Source organism: Haliaeetus albicilla, chromosome W, assembly GCF_947461875.1.
Source record: "Haliaeetus albicilla chromosome W, bHalAlb1.1, whole genome shotgun sequence".
In the NCBI taxonomy this organism is placed as follows: domain Eukaryota; kingdom Metazoa; phylum Chordata; class Aves; order Accipitriformes; family Accipitridae; genus Haliaeetus; species Haliaeetus albicilla.
In genome coordinates this window covers 4,895,483-4,912,021 of record NC_091515.1, presented here as the reverse complement: position 1 = coordinate 4,912,021, position 16,539 = coordinate 4,895,483, and the positions used below count along the sequence as shown (strand labels likewise).

The 16,539-nt window shown below is 44.8% G+C and overlaps 1 protein-coding gene across 1 annotated transcript; it reads left to right on the top strand.

Moving 5' to 3' along the window:
* Positions 1-1,974: 1,974 nt before the first annotated feature.
* On the top strand, positions 1,975-13,649 carry LOC104315148 (urea transporter 2). The gene is made up of 8 exons (XM_069774911.1): positions 1,975-2,402; positions 4,726-4,915; positions 5,400-5,528; positions 7,995-8,187; positions 8,623-8,770; positions 10,324-10,458; positions 11,456-11,505; positions 12,938-13,649. Exons 1-8 carry the CDS (start codon positions 2,237-2,239, stop codon positions 13,205-13,207), a joined length of 1,281 nt encoding a protein of 426 aa, XP_069631012.1. The 5' UTR covers positions 1,975-2,236; the 3' UTR covers positions 13,208-13,649.
* The last annotated feature ends 2,890 nt before the right edge of the window (positions 13,650-16,539 follow it).

Sequence of the window (16,539 nt, the reverse complement as noted above, 5' to 3'; positions counted from 1 at the left end):
GACACGTAGGAGGAGAAAGAGGACTCCTGCTCAGTGTTCCCTACACCAATGTCCTCCTGGCTGGCCACAAGGAACTAACCAAAAATGACAGTCACCAAGGCTGTCTTAAGCTGAAACCGGGGATTGGACCCAGCTTCTGGCCAGAATCAGATTACCAATAGCAAAAAAAAAGAAGAGGGACAATAAACCCATGTCCTCCTTCTTCTTTTGCTCCTTGCTTGTTCCTGCACTGAGTGTAGCTGGGCAGAACCTGGGAACCTCCTTTCTCATGAGCCCAGAAGCAAGGTTTTGGGGGTGTCTATTCCTTGCACAAGCACATTTATTGCTTTAGACTACTCAATACCTTCTATAATCCTCCTCCCCCCCTTAGGATCAAGCAAAGTGAGGGATGCTTAGGTTTAGTTTTTACAGTAACACTTAACAACATCGCTTGCCAGTACATCCAGCCCCAGGTCATCACATCCAGCCCTGAAGGTCATCACAAAGACTCATAGAATCATTCATCACAAAGACTCTTAGAATCATTCATCACAAAGACTCTTAGAATCATAGAATTGTTTAGTTTGGAAAAGACCTTTAAGATCATCAAGTCCAACCATCAACGCAACACCACCGTGCCCACTAAACCACTAACCATGTCCTGAAGTGCCACGTCTACGTGTTTTTTGAACACCTCCGGGGATGGTGACTCCACCGCTTCCCTGGGCAGCCTGTTCCAACGTCTGACAACCCTTTCAGTACAGAATTTTTTTTCTAATATCCAATCTAAACCTCCCCTGGTGCAACTTGAGGCCATTTCATCTCATCCTATCACTAGTTACTCGGTAGAAGAGACCGGTACCCACCTCCCTACAACCTCCTTGCTGCCGTAGGGACGAGCTGCCGGCAGAGAGAGCCAAAGCACTAGACAACAGGCTCTGCACGATGCATTTGCAGGGCTTGCACTTAGCGTTGTGCTGCCAGGGGTGAGGGAAAAAAAAAAAAACCCAACATCTTTTGATGTTCAAGGATGCTCTTCTCAGGGCATTCCGAGCCACAGATATTTTTGCTAGCTGCCTGTCAGTGTTTGTCCCTGCAAAACAGCCTTCCCTCCAGCCAAGCATCCCTTTCCAGCCTGCTAAAGGCTTTAATACTAACAGCCAGCCTGTTTGAGCTACCAAAAAACAGGCTCCCACCAGAAGGTGGTGCCCATATTCCACAAAACAGGGGGCAAGCACTTCACAACACAGTCCACTTCTGGGCAACACCTAGAAACCCAGCCACAGGTCTCAAAAAAAAAAATCACTAGAGCAAAACCACAGACCAGCCGATGCCAGACTCCCTCAGAAAGCAGGGTGGCATTTTTGCAGATGTAACCTGCAGTGTAGCTCACTAGGGTGTGATGCAGTGTATATGCTCCTTATATCTTAATGGACTTTTTAATGAACAGAGCCCTGCAACTGTAATTGCGAGATGAATAAACCCATACTCCTGCTGGATATTCACCTCCTAACTAAAGAGCACACAGCCCTGAGCCAAGGTGCTTATCTTTGTCTAAAGCCACATGTGGATCCTGATTTCTGCGCAGTACTTTGATGCTACCCCAGTTTGCTCTTGGTCTATCAAAGGCAGATGTGGAATGAGGAGCATGGAAAGGCCATAGATTTGCTGGGATATACGAAGGCACCAGCTCAAAACATCAAAAGGGATACAGGCTTTAGCCTCTCCTCTAGTATTTTTGTGTCTCCTGCTGTCTGCTACTGTACTGGCAATTTGCATTTCTTCCCTCTAGCTCGCTACTAGCTAGACATCAGCAGTGTCCCTCCTCAGTTGCTGCAACAGCAGCTATACTTGGCCAAGCAGCACTGGTCAGCATGCAGGTACTTGGCAAATGTTATGTCCAACCCTGTCCAACCAGCAGCTTGTCACACGCTGCAGCAGGAGCTGGAGTGAGGGTGGGATGCTTCAGGGCACCTATGCCACCTCCCTTTTTGCCCCTACAGCTCTGTGCCACAGCTTCGTGACAGCAGTGGGTCCTCATCCCTGAGAGGAGAAACCACTGCCCTGGGCAGCAGCCCACACCGCTCTCAGCAGTGGTTCAGGCAGGTCCCTTCTCCATGAAACATTCCATCTTTGAAAAAGGATATCACCATGGGGCTTTAAAATACAGCAGAAAGTTGCCAGGGCACAACCCAAAAGGTTTTCTAACACGAGGGCTTTATGATTTACAGTTAACGCTTCTCACCACCCAAAAGAGATGGAGCTTGGAGAGATCGTTGTGGCCGAACGTCCCGGCGAGAGGCAGTTGTATGCGGAGCAGAAGCCAAGAGCCCAGGACCTGCTGGGCAGAAGCAGAAATCGCATCCACCAAGTTTTCGAATATCTCACAGGAGAAATGAAAGAATATGGAGCGTGGATGAAAAGTGAGCGGAGGGATGTGCTTGGGGCTCTCTGGCTAGAAAGAGCGAGCTGGGAACATCTGTATTGCCAACAGTACTTTCAGTGCTGGGGCATGAGATGAGGGGCCATTTCATCCCTGAGTGAGAGCAGAGGTGGCATGGTCCAAGCTCATTGCAAACTTCTGGTCTTTTCACCCAAATCATTTTACCCTCGGGAAGGGGATCTCACTGCGTCCTCTTGCCATTACCATGGCTGCAGGCATAATTCAGCACAGGCAAAACACATCTTTTACACTTAATCAGTTATGTGTCATTAGCATCACGTTCCTTATAGCGGTGCCCAGAATCACACAACAGGGCTGGGGATTTAGTCTTGTTTGTAAAGTGCTTTAGATTAGCGACTGTCTCCTCGTCCGCGTGTGGGCTGACGACGGGGACTTGACTCTTGATTGTGTGGGCAAAGGCTCTTGTATTACCAGCCTTGGGGGAGCAATAAGCACTGTGGCTGTTATGTTGCTATAAAATACAAAGCAAGTACTGATCTCAAAGGTTTACTGTCCAGACAGGAACAATACACGAGCAGATGGTCCACGTTACCCGGAATTATTAGGGATCTGGGGCTTTGAGAGGCTTTGTAAGACTGTGGGTCCTCTGTCAAGGCTAGGTTCATTAGCAGTACAACTCCAGCAACAGGAGAGAAATAAGATACGGCCATGTACAGCCAGGCTGTGCAGTGGCTATCGTTGGTGGAGGACGTGAGCTGAGGTGTCTCCAGCCAGGGAGCTCAGCAGGCTGGCAGTGTGGTCCCCAGCTGCAGGGGATCATCTCCTCCTGCTTTGTCTTTACTCTAGTGGTCCATGTTTTCTTATTCAAGGTCCTGAAAAGCTTTGGCTGCTGCCCACCGGTTATATTTCAATACTTACAGTTAATACTTGTGTCTAAAGCCAAGAGCATTGCTGATATATTTCATAGCTCAACGCCAAATATTAGTAATCATTATTCCAGAAAAGCCTGATTATTTTTCTCTAAGGAACTCATTCGTCCCTGACTGGAACTGCCTGGCTCCCCAACAATGCACAGCCTGAGGGATGTTCATGATGCCATCCCTCAACTTGCACTCCAGCCTCTTGGGAGGGCTCTCCCAGGGATGCTGAAGAGATGCAGAGTGGTACTTGGCCCTTCAGAGATCCTCTATTTAAGCTACTCTCATCAGAAAGCAAAACCTGAGCCTTGACTGTAAATACAACACAGGGAAGGAGAGGGCGAGAGGGGAGGTTTTAGGAATATGTCATTGCCCAGATTCAAAAAGTAGTCTGGCACTTTATGCTGTGTCTAATTAACAATCTAAACTAAATGAATTAATTTTAAATACTTAAGAAGTCAAAAGCTGCATATACATATTGCACATACATATGCATATACATACTGTACGTGTAAGCAGCCCCTCTTTCTCATTTCGTCTCCTTGCATCATGCTGAATAATGCATAGCAGTACAGAAACGGTTACACCTTTCCCAGAAACGTGGCAGAAAAAAAGACCTGAAGTCAATTTGCAGCAGAAGAGCCAGAGGCAAAAAGTTATTGCAGTGCTACAAGACCCTCCTCTCCCCATGGAGATCGCTAGGAGCACTGCACATAGATGCCCTCAGAGAGGTTGCCCTCAGCCCCACACACATCCCACCTCCCCCCTGCACTCACCTGAGGTACCCCAGCTTGGTGCCCGTTTGCTCTGTCCGAGTTCAACAGTCTTCTCTAAAGAGCAATGGCTCTTTGTCCTTTGGAAATGCCTCTTTCCCCTCGAGTACAGTCCAAGCTATAATAACTATTCTCTTAATTTAACTTCTTCAGTTCCCAAAGTACTTTTTTAGACACCTTTGACAGTTTGACCCCATCTCCTATAGACAGTATACCTCCACGTTCTGGGTCCCTGAAACAGCAAAAGTTTTCCTTTTCATCTTTCCCTATCCACGTACAAACTAGTTTCAGTCTTTGCCTAAGTTGCTCTCTGCATCTGAATAATACACCAAAAAGGGACTATCTTCTCATTAAATTTATAGCAGAATCTTAAGCATCCTACCATGCAAGAAAGACTATTCTTTGACCACCATAAATAAACCACTTTTTTATTAATCCCTCCATGAACTTTATAGCAGTGCCCAGTCCATCCCTATTAGCTTTTCAAGTGCCAGATGCAAAATATGCTCAGACAGCAATAAATCAGAGACCGGTTTTACAGTCCCGGTGACACATCGCCTCAGTTCTGTGGCCAGAAAGCGACTTGTAGGAGATGAGTGTGCTTTGCTGAAATGATGCCTTATTGCCAATGTTGTTATTTGGTCTCCTCCAGATAAGCCCCTAATGGTTCAGCTGGTGGACTGGATCTTGCGAGGCACCTCTCAGGTGATGCTTGTCAACAACCCTCTCAGCGGACTCATTATTTTAGTGGGGCTTTTCATCCAGAGCCCCTGGTGCCTGCTCACAGGCTGTACTGGAACAACCGTGTCGACATTAACTGCGCTGGCCCTCAGTCAGGACAGGTAGGTGGTACCTCACGTTCGGGCACTTAATAAAAATTGATCGTTATGATATCGGAAACCCTCTGATGGGTCATAGCCCTGCATCTGAGTGCATTAGAGACAGCAGATTGGCTTTCCTTATGGGTGGTTTGGAAGCAGTTAGGTGAGGACGGAGCTGTGGTCAAGAAAGAGCTGGCCTGGCCCCATAGTCAGCTGTCTTTTTGAGAGCAAACTCTTATCTCTCTTGGATAGCCATTGTCACAACCACACAGGTCCTTTGGGTCCCAAGGACCCCCCCAGATCATCATCATCCAACAATCTCCAAACTCTCCCCTTCCGCACGCCAGTGCAATGCAATACAGCAGCAACCTCACCGCTTGTTCATCCCTCCCCTACATTCCCTTCACCAGGAGCAGGACACTTATAAATTGAATTTCAGTGGGTCCCTGTGACAGGCCACCTTCAGCACAGCTTGCTACCTTGCAAACATTTCTTTCCATCACAGATCAGCCATTGCAGCTGGGCTGCACGGCTATAACGGGATCTTGGTGGGACTCCTTATGGCCGTCTTCTCTGACAAAGGCGATTACTTCTGGTGGCTTCTTCCTCCCGTGGCAGTTATATCAATGGCCTGGTAAGTGCCACTTTCTCCTCCTAGGGACAGTTCTCAGAGAATGAGGAGTCCTGCTACATACAGCTTAAAACACATTGCCCAGTCCCCTACACCAGCAGCTCCAGCCACGGTGGCACTGGAAAGAGATATCCATTGAGGCACAGAGCTTGCGAGGCACATCGGTAGGAGGTTGAGTGCGCAAGCACTGATTATAGCACACAGACAAAGCAGCAGCCCCGATTCAACGCTCTGCGAATGGCCCTCATCAGCAGGACACATTCAGGGGGGACGTCATCATGCCCAGCACCGCGACGGTTCTTCCTCAGCCAGGCGCTGAACTGATCCGGTGCTCTCCCTCGGGCTGAATTCAATATTCCCCTTCTCAGATATGCAACCAGTCGTGAGCGAAATTAATTCCTCCAAGTATCTCCGAATGCCAGACAGCGTCTTTTCAGGATTAAATTTACCATTTCTAAATATGGACCCTAACAGCACTGCAGAATCTATTTAACAGCCTTAACTGAAATTAATTCAAGAGTCACATTTTAATCACTCTTAGTGATAAGATGCAAGTCATTATTGCATTTCACTGCTTTTAAGATCAGCTCTTTTTCATATTTTATTTCTTTAGTCACTCTCAGCAAAGGTCATTTTGCAACAACCTCTCAAAACCCAGGACATGTTGCAAGAATGTTTAGTTTGTCTTGTCTGCCAGAATTCCTTGGGGCCTTTTGTTTAAACTTTTCTTCGTTCTTTTAGTTCACAAGACTCGAGGGTAGAGCTGAAAGATTTTTAAATTAGACATTTCAGTGATTTTTTCAACTGATACTTTGAATTTCAGCTTTAGAAGTCAGCATTTCTTTAATTGTTTCCTTTTTTTCTGACAAGATATATAACTGGCAGAAGCTTTGTATTTCAGCACAGAAATTAGGACACCGTTTGCACTGAAGTGCTGATTTTTTTTCCTACAGCTACAAGCAAGGAAATCTGTAAACTGCTCTGGGAACCAAATTTGTCATAAAAGAATAGGCTTCATCTGAGATTATACAAGGAAAACGAAGCATTTTTTTCACTGATAGTATCTACACAACAGGACAGAAGATGTTGCTTTTGAAATGCCACATAGTTTGGGTGGGGTTCCTTTATTAGAACCAGCTTAATGACCTTCTAGGACTCAAATGCAGCTTCTTGAAAAATTCAAGTCTTTAAACTGAATTTTTGTAAACTGTGCGATGTCCACTGCTACTTGGAGGTTGACCATAAGAGCTCACTTATATCAGAAAAGCTCAGCTGGAAGCAGCAGAACACAGGCCATTTCTATCAAGGACAGGACCTGGCCATTCACTCTCTTCCACAACCCTTGTGGGCCCCATAAAAAACAGATATTATCTTGCCAATATGCTCCCACAAAGTCATTCATGCAGGACACTCACTTTAAGTGGAAATAAGGCAGTCTGGAAATGTCCCGAGGAAAGCAGATCTGGCGAAGTTTATATCCCAGGTTCTACAGCCAAGAACTTTGGGAAAAGTCATGGTATCTCAAGGTTTGCAGGCTTTTTAGTGTTCATTCTCTAAATATTTTGAGGGTCACCCCAAATACTTTACGTGCTAAATATACTCAATCATGTTTCTTAAGAACTAAGCTCAGTTTTCAGAAAATGCCGTATGATTTTGGGTGGTACCTGGGCAGCACACAGCAACATCAGTCTCATTGACATAAGTAGGAACATTAACCAAGGTCTGGGTCATGCCTGGCACAACACCCCTCACACCTCTGTTAGAGTGGTCACTTTGTCTTACACTCTGTCAGGCTCCATATGTCCTAAGGAGTCCTCATTCCCCCAAAATAGTGTCTAACACAGTAAATATTTTCCATCTTTCTTAATGGAAGATTTTCCATCCTCTTTGATCACCTCTTCTGCTTTATTTCTTTTCCAGAACCATCTTCTGATATCCTTTATGCTATTTAAATAAATAAATTAAAAAGCAAATTAGGTAATTTCCAGCTTCCTCTTGCCTCCTCAAGACAGCAGCTTTTTCAAACCATCTAAACTTCTCCACAGTTCTTCATGTGGCATTCCCAAAATTTGCTCTTCTCTTTCTTGTTAGATTTTTCTACCAAATAAGAAGCCAGATTACCTTTCTCCATCTGTGCCTAAATGCTGTGCTGGATGCATTTCTTCACTGATTCCCTGAGCTCAGCAGAGCTAGCAGAGCGCTTGCACACTAGCCACCTCTCCTGAGAGAAGGATGCGGAGTTTATACCATCCCGTGAATGGATGTGATAGTTGTTGCAAAAAGATGAACAGCATTCTGCAACTATTAGCCTGATGCAGACTAATATATTAAGGTATTCAATACCTGATGTTTTGAAAAGGAATGGCATTGGCTTGCATATACCAGAGCTTGTGACCAAAGTGGTAGATCTGTTTCACCACTATAATTGTTATGAACAAGTTATACTTGTGTCTCTTCTCCTGTTCTCAGTCCAATCCTGTCCAGTGCTTTGGGATCCATCTTCAGTAAATGGGACCTTCCTGTTTTCACCCTGCCCTTCAATATTGTGGTGACTTTGTACTTGGCAGCCACAGGACACTACAACCCCTTCTTCCCTACAACCCTCATCAAGCCTGTAGCTTCAGTCCCCAATATCACCTGGTCTGCAATCAATGTGCCATTGGTAAGCTTCACGCGAACAAGTTTATGTTATCTTATTAAAAAGGTGAGCATGAAGGCATTCAGTTCTGGATAGCAATTATTTCACATGGGGCAGAATGGCTATGTGATATGTACAGCCAGGAATGTTACCGTTTTTCTCCCCCACTAAAGTCACACCCCCACACCCCCCCAAAAAAAAGAAAACAATCCCCAACACCCCATCCACCATACTACCATCCCAAAAGAAATAAAAGTCCATCTTGGACTGATAAAGTTCAACCCAAACAGTGAACTAACTCTGGTTTGAAGGGCATGAGTGCCCACATTTACCCAGCAGTCCAACTCAGAGCCAGGGTTCCTTCCTTTCCTTTTCAACCAATAGCTTGGACAAAATAACTGCCATGTCCTTCTAAGTACAAAGATAAAATAACATGCCCTTTTCTACCGGCTGCTGCAGCTCTTGCAATCCATCCCAGCTGGCATTGGTCAAGTGTATGGTTGTGAAAACCCCTGGACTGGAGGCATCATCCTTGTTGCTTTACTTATCTCCTCCCCACTTATTTGTTTACATGCTGCAATTGGATCGACAGTGGGGATGTTTGCAGGTAAGAAATATTTACCAGTCATTTTTGTAACTATGGTATCTTGACCCAAGCCGTCATATGACTCTGGACTTTACAGTTGCATGGGCTTGGATGTACTTAGGACAACACTCTCATTTTTGAAACCATCTCTAAATTTGGAACATCTTACTAAAGGTCACACAACATAGTGAAGGCAAGAACAGAAGCAAATTTTCTTTAAGCTTCAAATTTGTTACTGGATTTTTAACTCAGGCAGGTGGTTTATTCTACCTTGCTTAACCCTCCTGCCATTGGATGTGATGAATCCCATGGAGATGATTATAAAGAAACCTAGATAAATAGTCCCAGAACTGATCTTTTGCCACCACAAGTGTTTTAAATTACCACCACAAGCAGATGTCTGCCTCAGAGCTGATCAGTCAATGAAAAGAAACAGACTTTTCTAGGATGCAGTTCACTTTATCCTGCTGCAGATTTGTAAAAATAGCTAAATGAACGCCACTCAAAATGGCCTGACTCCCCACTAACCGGAGAAACAATCTTAAGAGAGATGAATCTGACCCTTGAAGTTAAACAAGATTAATGCCACTTATGTGACCGATTGTAATAAAAAAAAAAATATGGTGGAATAAGTGTAGTCTGAGACAACAACCTTGGAAAAGGCACAGTCACCCAACAGTAAGTTCTCTGTGCTCTGAAGCACTTTGTACAAGATGTGAGCTGCTTTCTATTTGTGTTTTTAAACAAAACTACCCACAATTTGTATGGCTAAGAGCATTTGGCAAGTTTTGTACAGGTCTGACATTTAATCTACAAGAGAAAGGTCAGAGGAAAGTATCTGGGGATAAGCATGGCGATGAAACAGAAGACAAATGAGGATATTATAGCAGGAAAATGTATTAATCTTAAGAGTGACATGAAGGTGGCCTGTGCACTACATATTGTGCTCTCCTTTTTACTGGTAATCCTGAAGCCTATGAGAAATCCTGCAGAAGTCCCTGTGAGGTGAGATTTGGAGCAGACCCTCAGCTCCCATCCCAGTGGACAATTTGCACAGCACTGATGGAGCAACCACCTCTAGTAACTAGACAACATCTAGCAAAGGTCACTAGGAAGAGATGGAAAACTTTGCTTACTCCCACAAAAGACACTCAGCTGTGCCTCTGATATTCAAGATCAGGGTATGTATGAGGTTTAAACAGTACGTGCGAGCACAGCTTTCTGCAAGGACACTCAGGTGAGAAGGTCCTCCTACGTTCTGGCTGGATCCTTCATCTCGTTAGCTGGGGAACTAACTACAACACACTGAAGTGCATATGCCAACAGTTTTGCCCTAAAGAAATGTTTGAGACTGGGCCAAGTTCCAACCCTAGGGGCATCATCAGAGCTGCGAAATAATGAGCTTCATTCATTTGATTTCATCCTTTTTCTGCATGTCCACGTTACGCAAGCGCAAATGCAGTTAAATTTGTCTAGATGTCATTGGGAAGAGATGATGGATTCCCAGCAAGTGACGGGTCCTCCTGCAGATACCTCTCCTACCTGACCTCACAGCCTTGCCTTTTGTCTTGCAGCGCTGAGCATTGCATCACCCTTTGACAGCATCTACCTTGGCTTACACAATTACAACTGCGCGCTCGCCTGCATTGCGATCGGGGGCATGTTCTACGCCCTGACCTGGCAGACTCATTTGCTGTCACTTGCCTGTGGTATGTATCTTTTACAAAAAGGGAAGACAAAAATTCATGCAGCCAGGCAGTCTATGAGTAGTACAGGGTTTAGAGTCAACTACCGCTCTGCTGCAAAACTAGGTACTACACACGAGCTGTTTCTGTGATGGCATGAGTTGAGCTTGGACGTGCAAGCTGCAACTGCAGAGAGAAGGGCCTTTAGGCCCCGATAACTTAAAAACATCTGGAGACGGTGGAAGTACCATTTGTGAAAGGAGCACAAGCTATGCCATGAGCAGAAGTTTAACAAATTAGCAACTCAACAGATTCACAGAAGCAGCCTTTTTGTAACTATATATATCATTAGAGGAAGTGTGCCATGAGAAAAGAGCTGTTGCACAAGGTCAATTTAAAATCCGTCTACCCAAAGACCCCCATCTCCAACAGCAGCCAAACCCAGACTCTATGGGAAGAGTTTAAGAACGGCGTAGCATATATAAAATTCCCATGAAGATTCACCCAGCCTCCAACCATTTGCATTTCCATAGTTTTCTGTCCTGAGCATGGTTTCTGGATTGCTCAGTAGTTTTCCCTTCCTTGACTTTGCCCTTGGGTGCCTTATCTCCTGCTTTGCCGCCTCGGACATCCTGGGGCCAGGAGGGTCACTGCTAACTGCTTGTGGTTTGAAGCCAAAGGAAGGGCGCTGGTGGAGAATTTCTGTAATCCCCCACTGCACACAGCTCAGGTTGTGCCAATTGATAAAAGAAATACCACCATCAGCTACTCTTGACAAAACCACGTTCTTCATTCACCAGCCATCTCTACAGAGCAGGTAGGACCAAATGTAGTCCACGTGGCCAGAGGCAGCACTGGGGCATTTTAACTAATTGTTGAATTTTAACACTAATCCTCACATCATGTAGCTGGCAGGATATATCACAGTGCCTTTGGACAGTATTACTATTTCTGATAACTTCTTTAGAGAGATGAGCAAGACTTTCCTCACCTTGAGTTGTCTTTGGTCTTCTTTTCTCAGCATTATTTTGTGCCTACTCCGGAGCAGCTCTTGCTAATGCCCTATCTGTGGTAAGTTTGGGGTTTGTTTTTTTTCTTTTTTTGTGGGATTGTTTGCTTGTTTGTTTTAACTGTATTTTGATTTGTAATGATACAATACTAAGGAAATGCCCCAAAAATCTCCATCAGTTTTGACAGCACTGAAGAGAGAAAGTAGTAGCCAGTGGCAGGTCTTGTACAAATTCTGTGTCAGTTGAATTGTGCCCTTGCAGACTCTATAGCTGATAATAAGATTTCAAAGGCCTTTCGAGCATGTTATCCACAGTGGGATTGTGCATGTCTATGTGAATTCCAGCAACAGCATATGGTTTGAGATGCAATACTTAGTTGCAGGCAATATTTTTGAACAATTCCCCATGGTCTAAATTTTTACTTACTTCTTCCAAGGTCATTCTCCCACCCTACCCACAGATACTATTTAAGTTTGATCTGGATATGAGAACTAAAATGCGGAGGAGACTGTTCTCTTAAATACAAAATCATCATATCTGGACAGATCAAGAATGAGGTGAAGCCAGAAATGCCAAGCTTTGTTTCTTCCTTAAGATCTGAGGGATTAAAGCAAAACCATACTTCTAATAAAATTGATTTAGTAACTTAAAAGAAAAAATATTTAGAACTAGCAGCTTCGTGCATTAAATGTATTCATCTGGCATCCACTCAGTACCATGTAGATCCCTGCAGATGGGTTGCTTTGTTAAGCACACCTGCTTTTGGGATGCATCAGAAAAAAGGACATCTACTTTTTCTCCCTGTAATCTTGTTTTTGGCAGACCCCAAGTCAGGTCAAGAGATGGGGATCACAGAGCAGGACTGCGGGTTGGATGCAATGCCAGTAAACGTGGGCACTGAGGATGGTGAATACGTGTGAACAGTACTCTCAGTACATGATATCTTAAAGTACAGTGAGGGTAGGATTTGGCTCATTTATTAGAGAATTTAAATGCCTATGTGTGAGCTGGGTGTGTTGGCTTTCATTACAGTCAGCAGAGCTCTGGAGCCTGATTCAGTTGCTTCAATATTGCTGCCAGGTACCATTCAGCACCAACAGCAGCATCTCCAAAAGGACTGAGGTCCCCAGTGCAGGATGCCTTACGTAGCCCCATACATTTCAGATAAACTAGATACCTCTGTGTGAGCAGCTGAATTGACATTTTGTAGCCGAGGAGCTTCCCAGACCTCCAGTGCCCAGCAGAAACCTAGCTCACGTGTAGCCCCTACCACATAGCCACCTGCATCTGGGCATCCTCCTCTGGATCCGAATTGGGGATCCTGTATGGGGGGGGTCAGGAAGACACTTTCTATTTCACACTGTCCTCAGGGTAAGGACAGGCTCTCCCAGCTTCTCAAATGCAAGAGTTTAGCAACGGGCAGACGTAAGCAAAGGGAACATGCAAAGAGAGGTACCAAAAGGCACGTGTCTGTCTGTCCTTTCCCCTTCCAGCTTGGGCTGCCACTCTGCACCTGGCCTTTTTGCTTCTCCGCACTTCTCTTTTTGCTGATAAATTCAGACAACCCAGCCATCCACAAAATTCCCCTCTGCAAAGTCACCTACCCAGAAGCCAACCGGATCTACTACCTGAGAATGAAGAGAAGAGCATCAGAGAGCCGGAGAGAAGAGCAGAAACGAAAGGAGCAGAAACCCTCCAGTGACTCAAAAATAAGCACAGGAGGCACCCCCCTGTGCACCCCCAAAAACCGCCACGCTTACTGATTTCAAATGTCCACAAGAGTATGGGTTTGGGGCGTTTTTTTCAGATGCCAGCCAAGTACACTACAGCCACAAACACCACCTTCGATAGCTGTCTGCAGGCTGGGGATTCGGCATCCCATGCTCCGGAGGAAAGACGATTTGCCCTTGAGCTAAGCTTTCCAAAAAGGACTCAGGTAACATAATAATGGCTGCCTTATCAATCCACAGGCTGTTAACTTCAAAGTCACCTCTTATCAATAATAATTATAAGAATAGGCAGAAGAACATTAAAGCTGACAAGAGGCTGTATTTAATTTCAGACATACAATTTAACAAAATAAATATGCTGAGAAGGCCTTGGTATCTAACAACAATAAATAATGTAAGAACTACATCAAGAGCTGCACTTCAAATTAAGAACATGTATATTTGAAAGTGGAATAAACAGACTGATCTCTTCCTTTCTTGTGTCAATGTCTAACCCTCTTAATCCCTTTAACAGCTACAACATACACAGGTAAATATTCTTACAAAGTGCATACTATTTTTGGTGCCATCTCCTGACTCCTCATTAAGTGCCAAGACAATGAAGGTATGAATATATATGCTTTAATCAGACTAGAAAAGTGACTAGCTAGCAATGATCAAACATTTTTCTTTTCCTTGCATAATTTTCTGTCTTACAAATAGAAGATCTCTCTCCTGCTGAATGCAGGATAGCAGGTCTGAATCCCTACGTGCATCCAGTGGGAAATAGGAAAACTTCATGTAAAAGAATGAGATAAACGTCTACTGCAGGTGGCAGTTACTGCAGCTCTTTCTCTGCCTTTCCTAGGGGAGCAGTTCCCTTGCATCACGTCACGAGCAATGAACAAGTCAAAGGCTCCCCTTGATGTTTCTTGGGTGTCAGACTGGGATCTTCACATGGGTCTTCAGTGTCTCATGAGAAACCTCATGAGGCATCACCAGTTAGTCACGGGAAGCTGAGAACCCTCTTGCTGATGTTCTCCCTGGGGGTTGGTTTCTAAGATGCATAAGGTGCAAGGAGGACACCGCCACTTGATGCCTCCTCCAAGTCCTTCAGGGGCCAATTGCCCAAAAGAGGACTTTTCTTGCGAACCTTTTCCAAAAAAACAAGCCTGACAGAAAGTCTTCCTCATTCTAAAGTCATTTCACATGATCAGTTTAAAAATCACAGACCCAAAGGACTTGAAGATTTAAAATCCAAAGAGACTATGCAACCAAAAACATTCAGATCAGATGCTGTCCTTTCTGCTTCTGCTGTTTTGCAGATTCATTTGAGGGTCTTTGAGCAGGTGGGAGCCCAGCTCTAACCCAGCACTTGGACCTTTTTAAAAAAGGTGAGCCTGGGTGCTGCTTCTGGGACTGTTTGTGTCTTTATAACCAGAAGACCAGCAACACAAGCAGCTGCCAGCCCCTCTAAATATCCCCTAGAAGCAGCATCCAGGACTGAATTCAGCCTGGGAGACAAAACCTGTGCCGTAAAAGTATGTTCAGATGCTTTTTAAACAGGTTAGGCCATTTCAAGGACTTTGGTAAAACTTAGGTCCTCCTTCCCCCCCTCTCTGGATGACAACAGATTTGAGATTCCACCTGGCAAGACAGCCTCACGCATGCAGATAATTCCAAATTTCCATAGCCAAGATCACCCTATTACTGAAAATTTAGGGATCGAGGGAGCTTTGTAGCCACTATAACCTGGTCCACCAACCTCAGACGAGCACCTGTGTTATACCTCTGTCCCATTTTAGACCTCAGGCTAACCTCTGAACCTGACCTTACAAATGCCCTTCAGGAAAGCACCGAGGGAACGAGCTGGCATTCCCACATGCCACAAGTCTTGAAGATTAATAAAAGACCAAGAATCCCAGCAGTCTGCCTGACTTGTTAGCCGTGAGAGTTTTGTTGGCCCAGGGCAAACTAAGAGGGATGGGACTGACCACAGCTCGATATTTGACCTATGTCTATTAGAGGGAGGAAGATCTGCAACTGCAGATGTGCAACTTCAGATGTGCAGCAAATGCACTAGAGTGCGTCAAAACCTCCCACGCAAATCCCAGCAGCCTCCCGGAGATGCTGAGCTCTGACAAGCAGCAGGAGCCCAGGGGCACAGGTGTATTTCTGTAACACAAGAGCAAGGGATGAAAAGCGCTAATTTAGGAGAAACAGATGGTTGGCAAAAAAAAAAACAACCTGGGACCCAGGCACTGGACAAAGACAGTGAAGCCTTTAAGCTATCACAGAGGACTGCTGCAAATGGATCTACAATCTCAGCCAGTGTTAAATGATATTTGTAGGCTGCATGTGCAGCTGCTTATTCCTGCATGGTGACTCCAGAAAAAGCAAAGACACCATCACGAAAGGTGTCAGCAGGCAGGGAAGAAAGCAGAGAGCCACAGGAGAACAAGCTGCCCTTTGAGCCACGATGCCAGCAAACCACTGCTGGTAGAAAAGCAACCTCGTATGGTCACTACAGGCTGCAAGATCAGGGATATCCCAGTGTTACTGCTGCTGTAGAGAAAACAAAGGCAGAATGACAGATGAGGTGATACATAGCTGTCTGAACACCTTCCCTCTGCAGCAGTCAATGAAATTATAAGCATGTGCAAACTAGCAGGACCCATTTATAGAATCATGGAATGGTTTGGGTTGGTAGGGACCTCTAAAGGTCATCTCGTCCAACCCCCTGCCATGAGCAGGGACATCTTCCACTAGATCAGGTTGCTCAGAGCCCCGTCCAACCTGTCCTGGAATGTTCCCAGGGATGGGACATCTACCACCTCTCTGGGCAACATCTTACAGTGCCTCACCACCCTCATCGTAAAACATTTCCTCCTTATACCTAGCCGTCTGCTCTGCACAGTTTAATTTAGCTCACACACAGCATTAGAGAAAGATTTGAATAATAGCAACATAAAGTTACAAAAATACTGCTAGAACCATGTTTTTTTAAGAAAAACCTCAACTGCGGTTAGTTATGCCAAGCATATTATTTTTTTTCTTAAAATTAAGAGTGAAGTCCAAGCACAATATGGCTATTGGAAAGAATTTGTCATGTAAGAGCCACTATAGACATTAATTCCTCAGCCACAAGTAAATCCATCCTGAAATCAATTAGTAAAGCAATTCTAGAGCTGAAGCCATCCATAAAAAATAGGGTATAAACAGCTTTATTAAGTCTCTAGCTAATCAAAAGATTTGAGTAACTATAGCCAGTACTAATAATTCTTGAAAACAGGCAAGACAAATCAAGTGTCTCCTGGAAGGGAGCAGGAGACAATAAAAGCACCAACAAAAGTTATCAATGGTAGCCCAACAGCCTGTGCTCTATT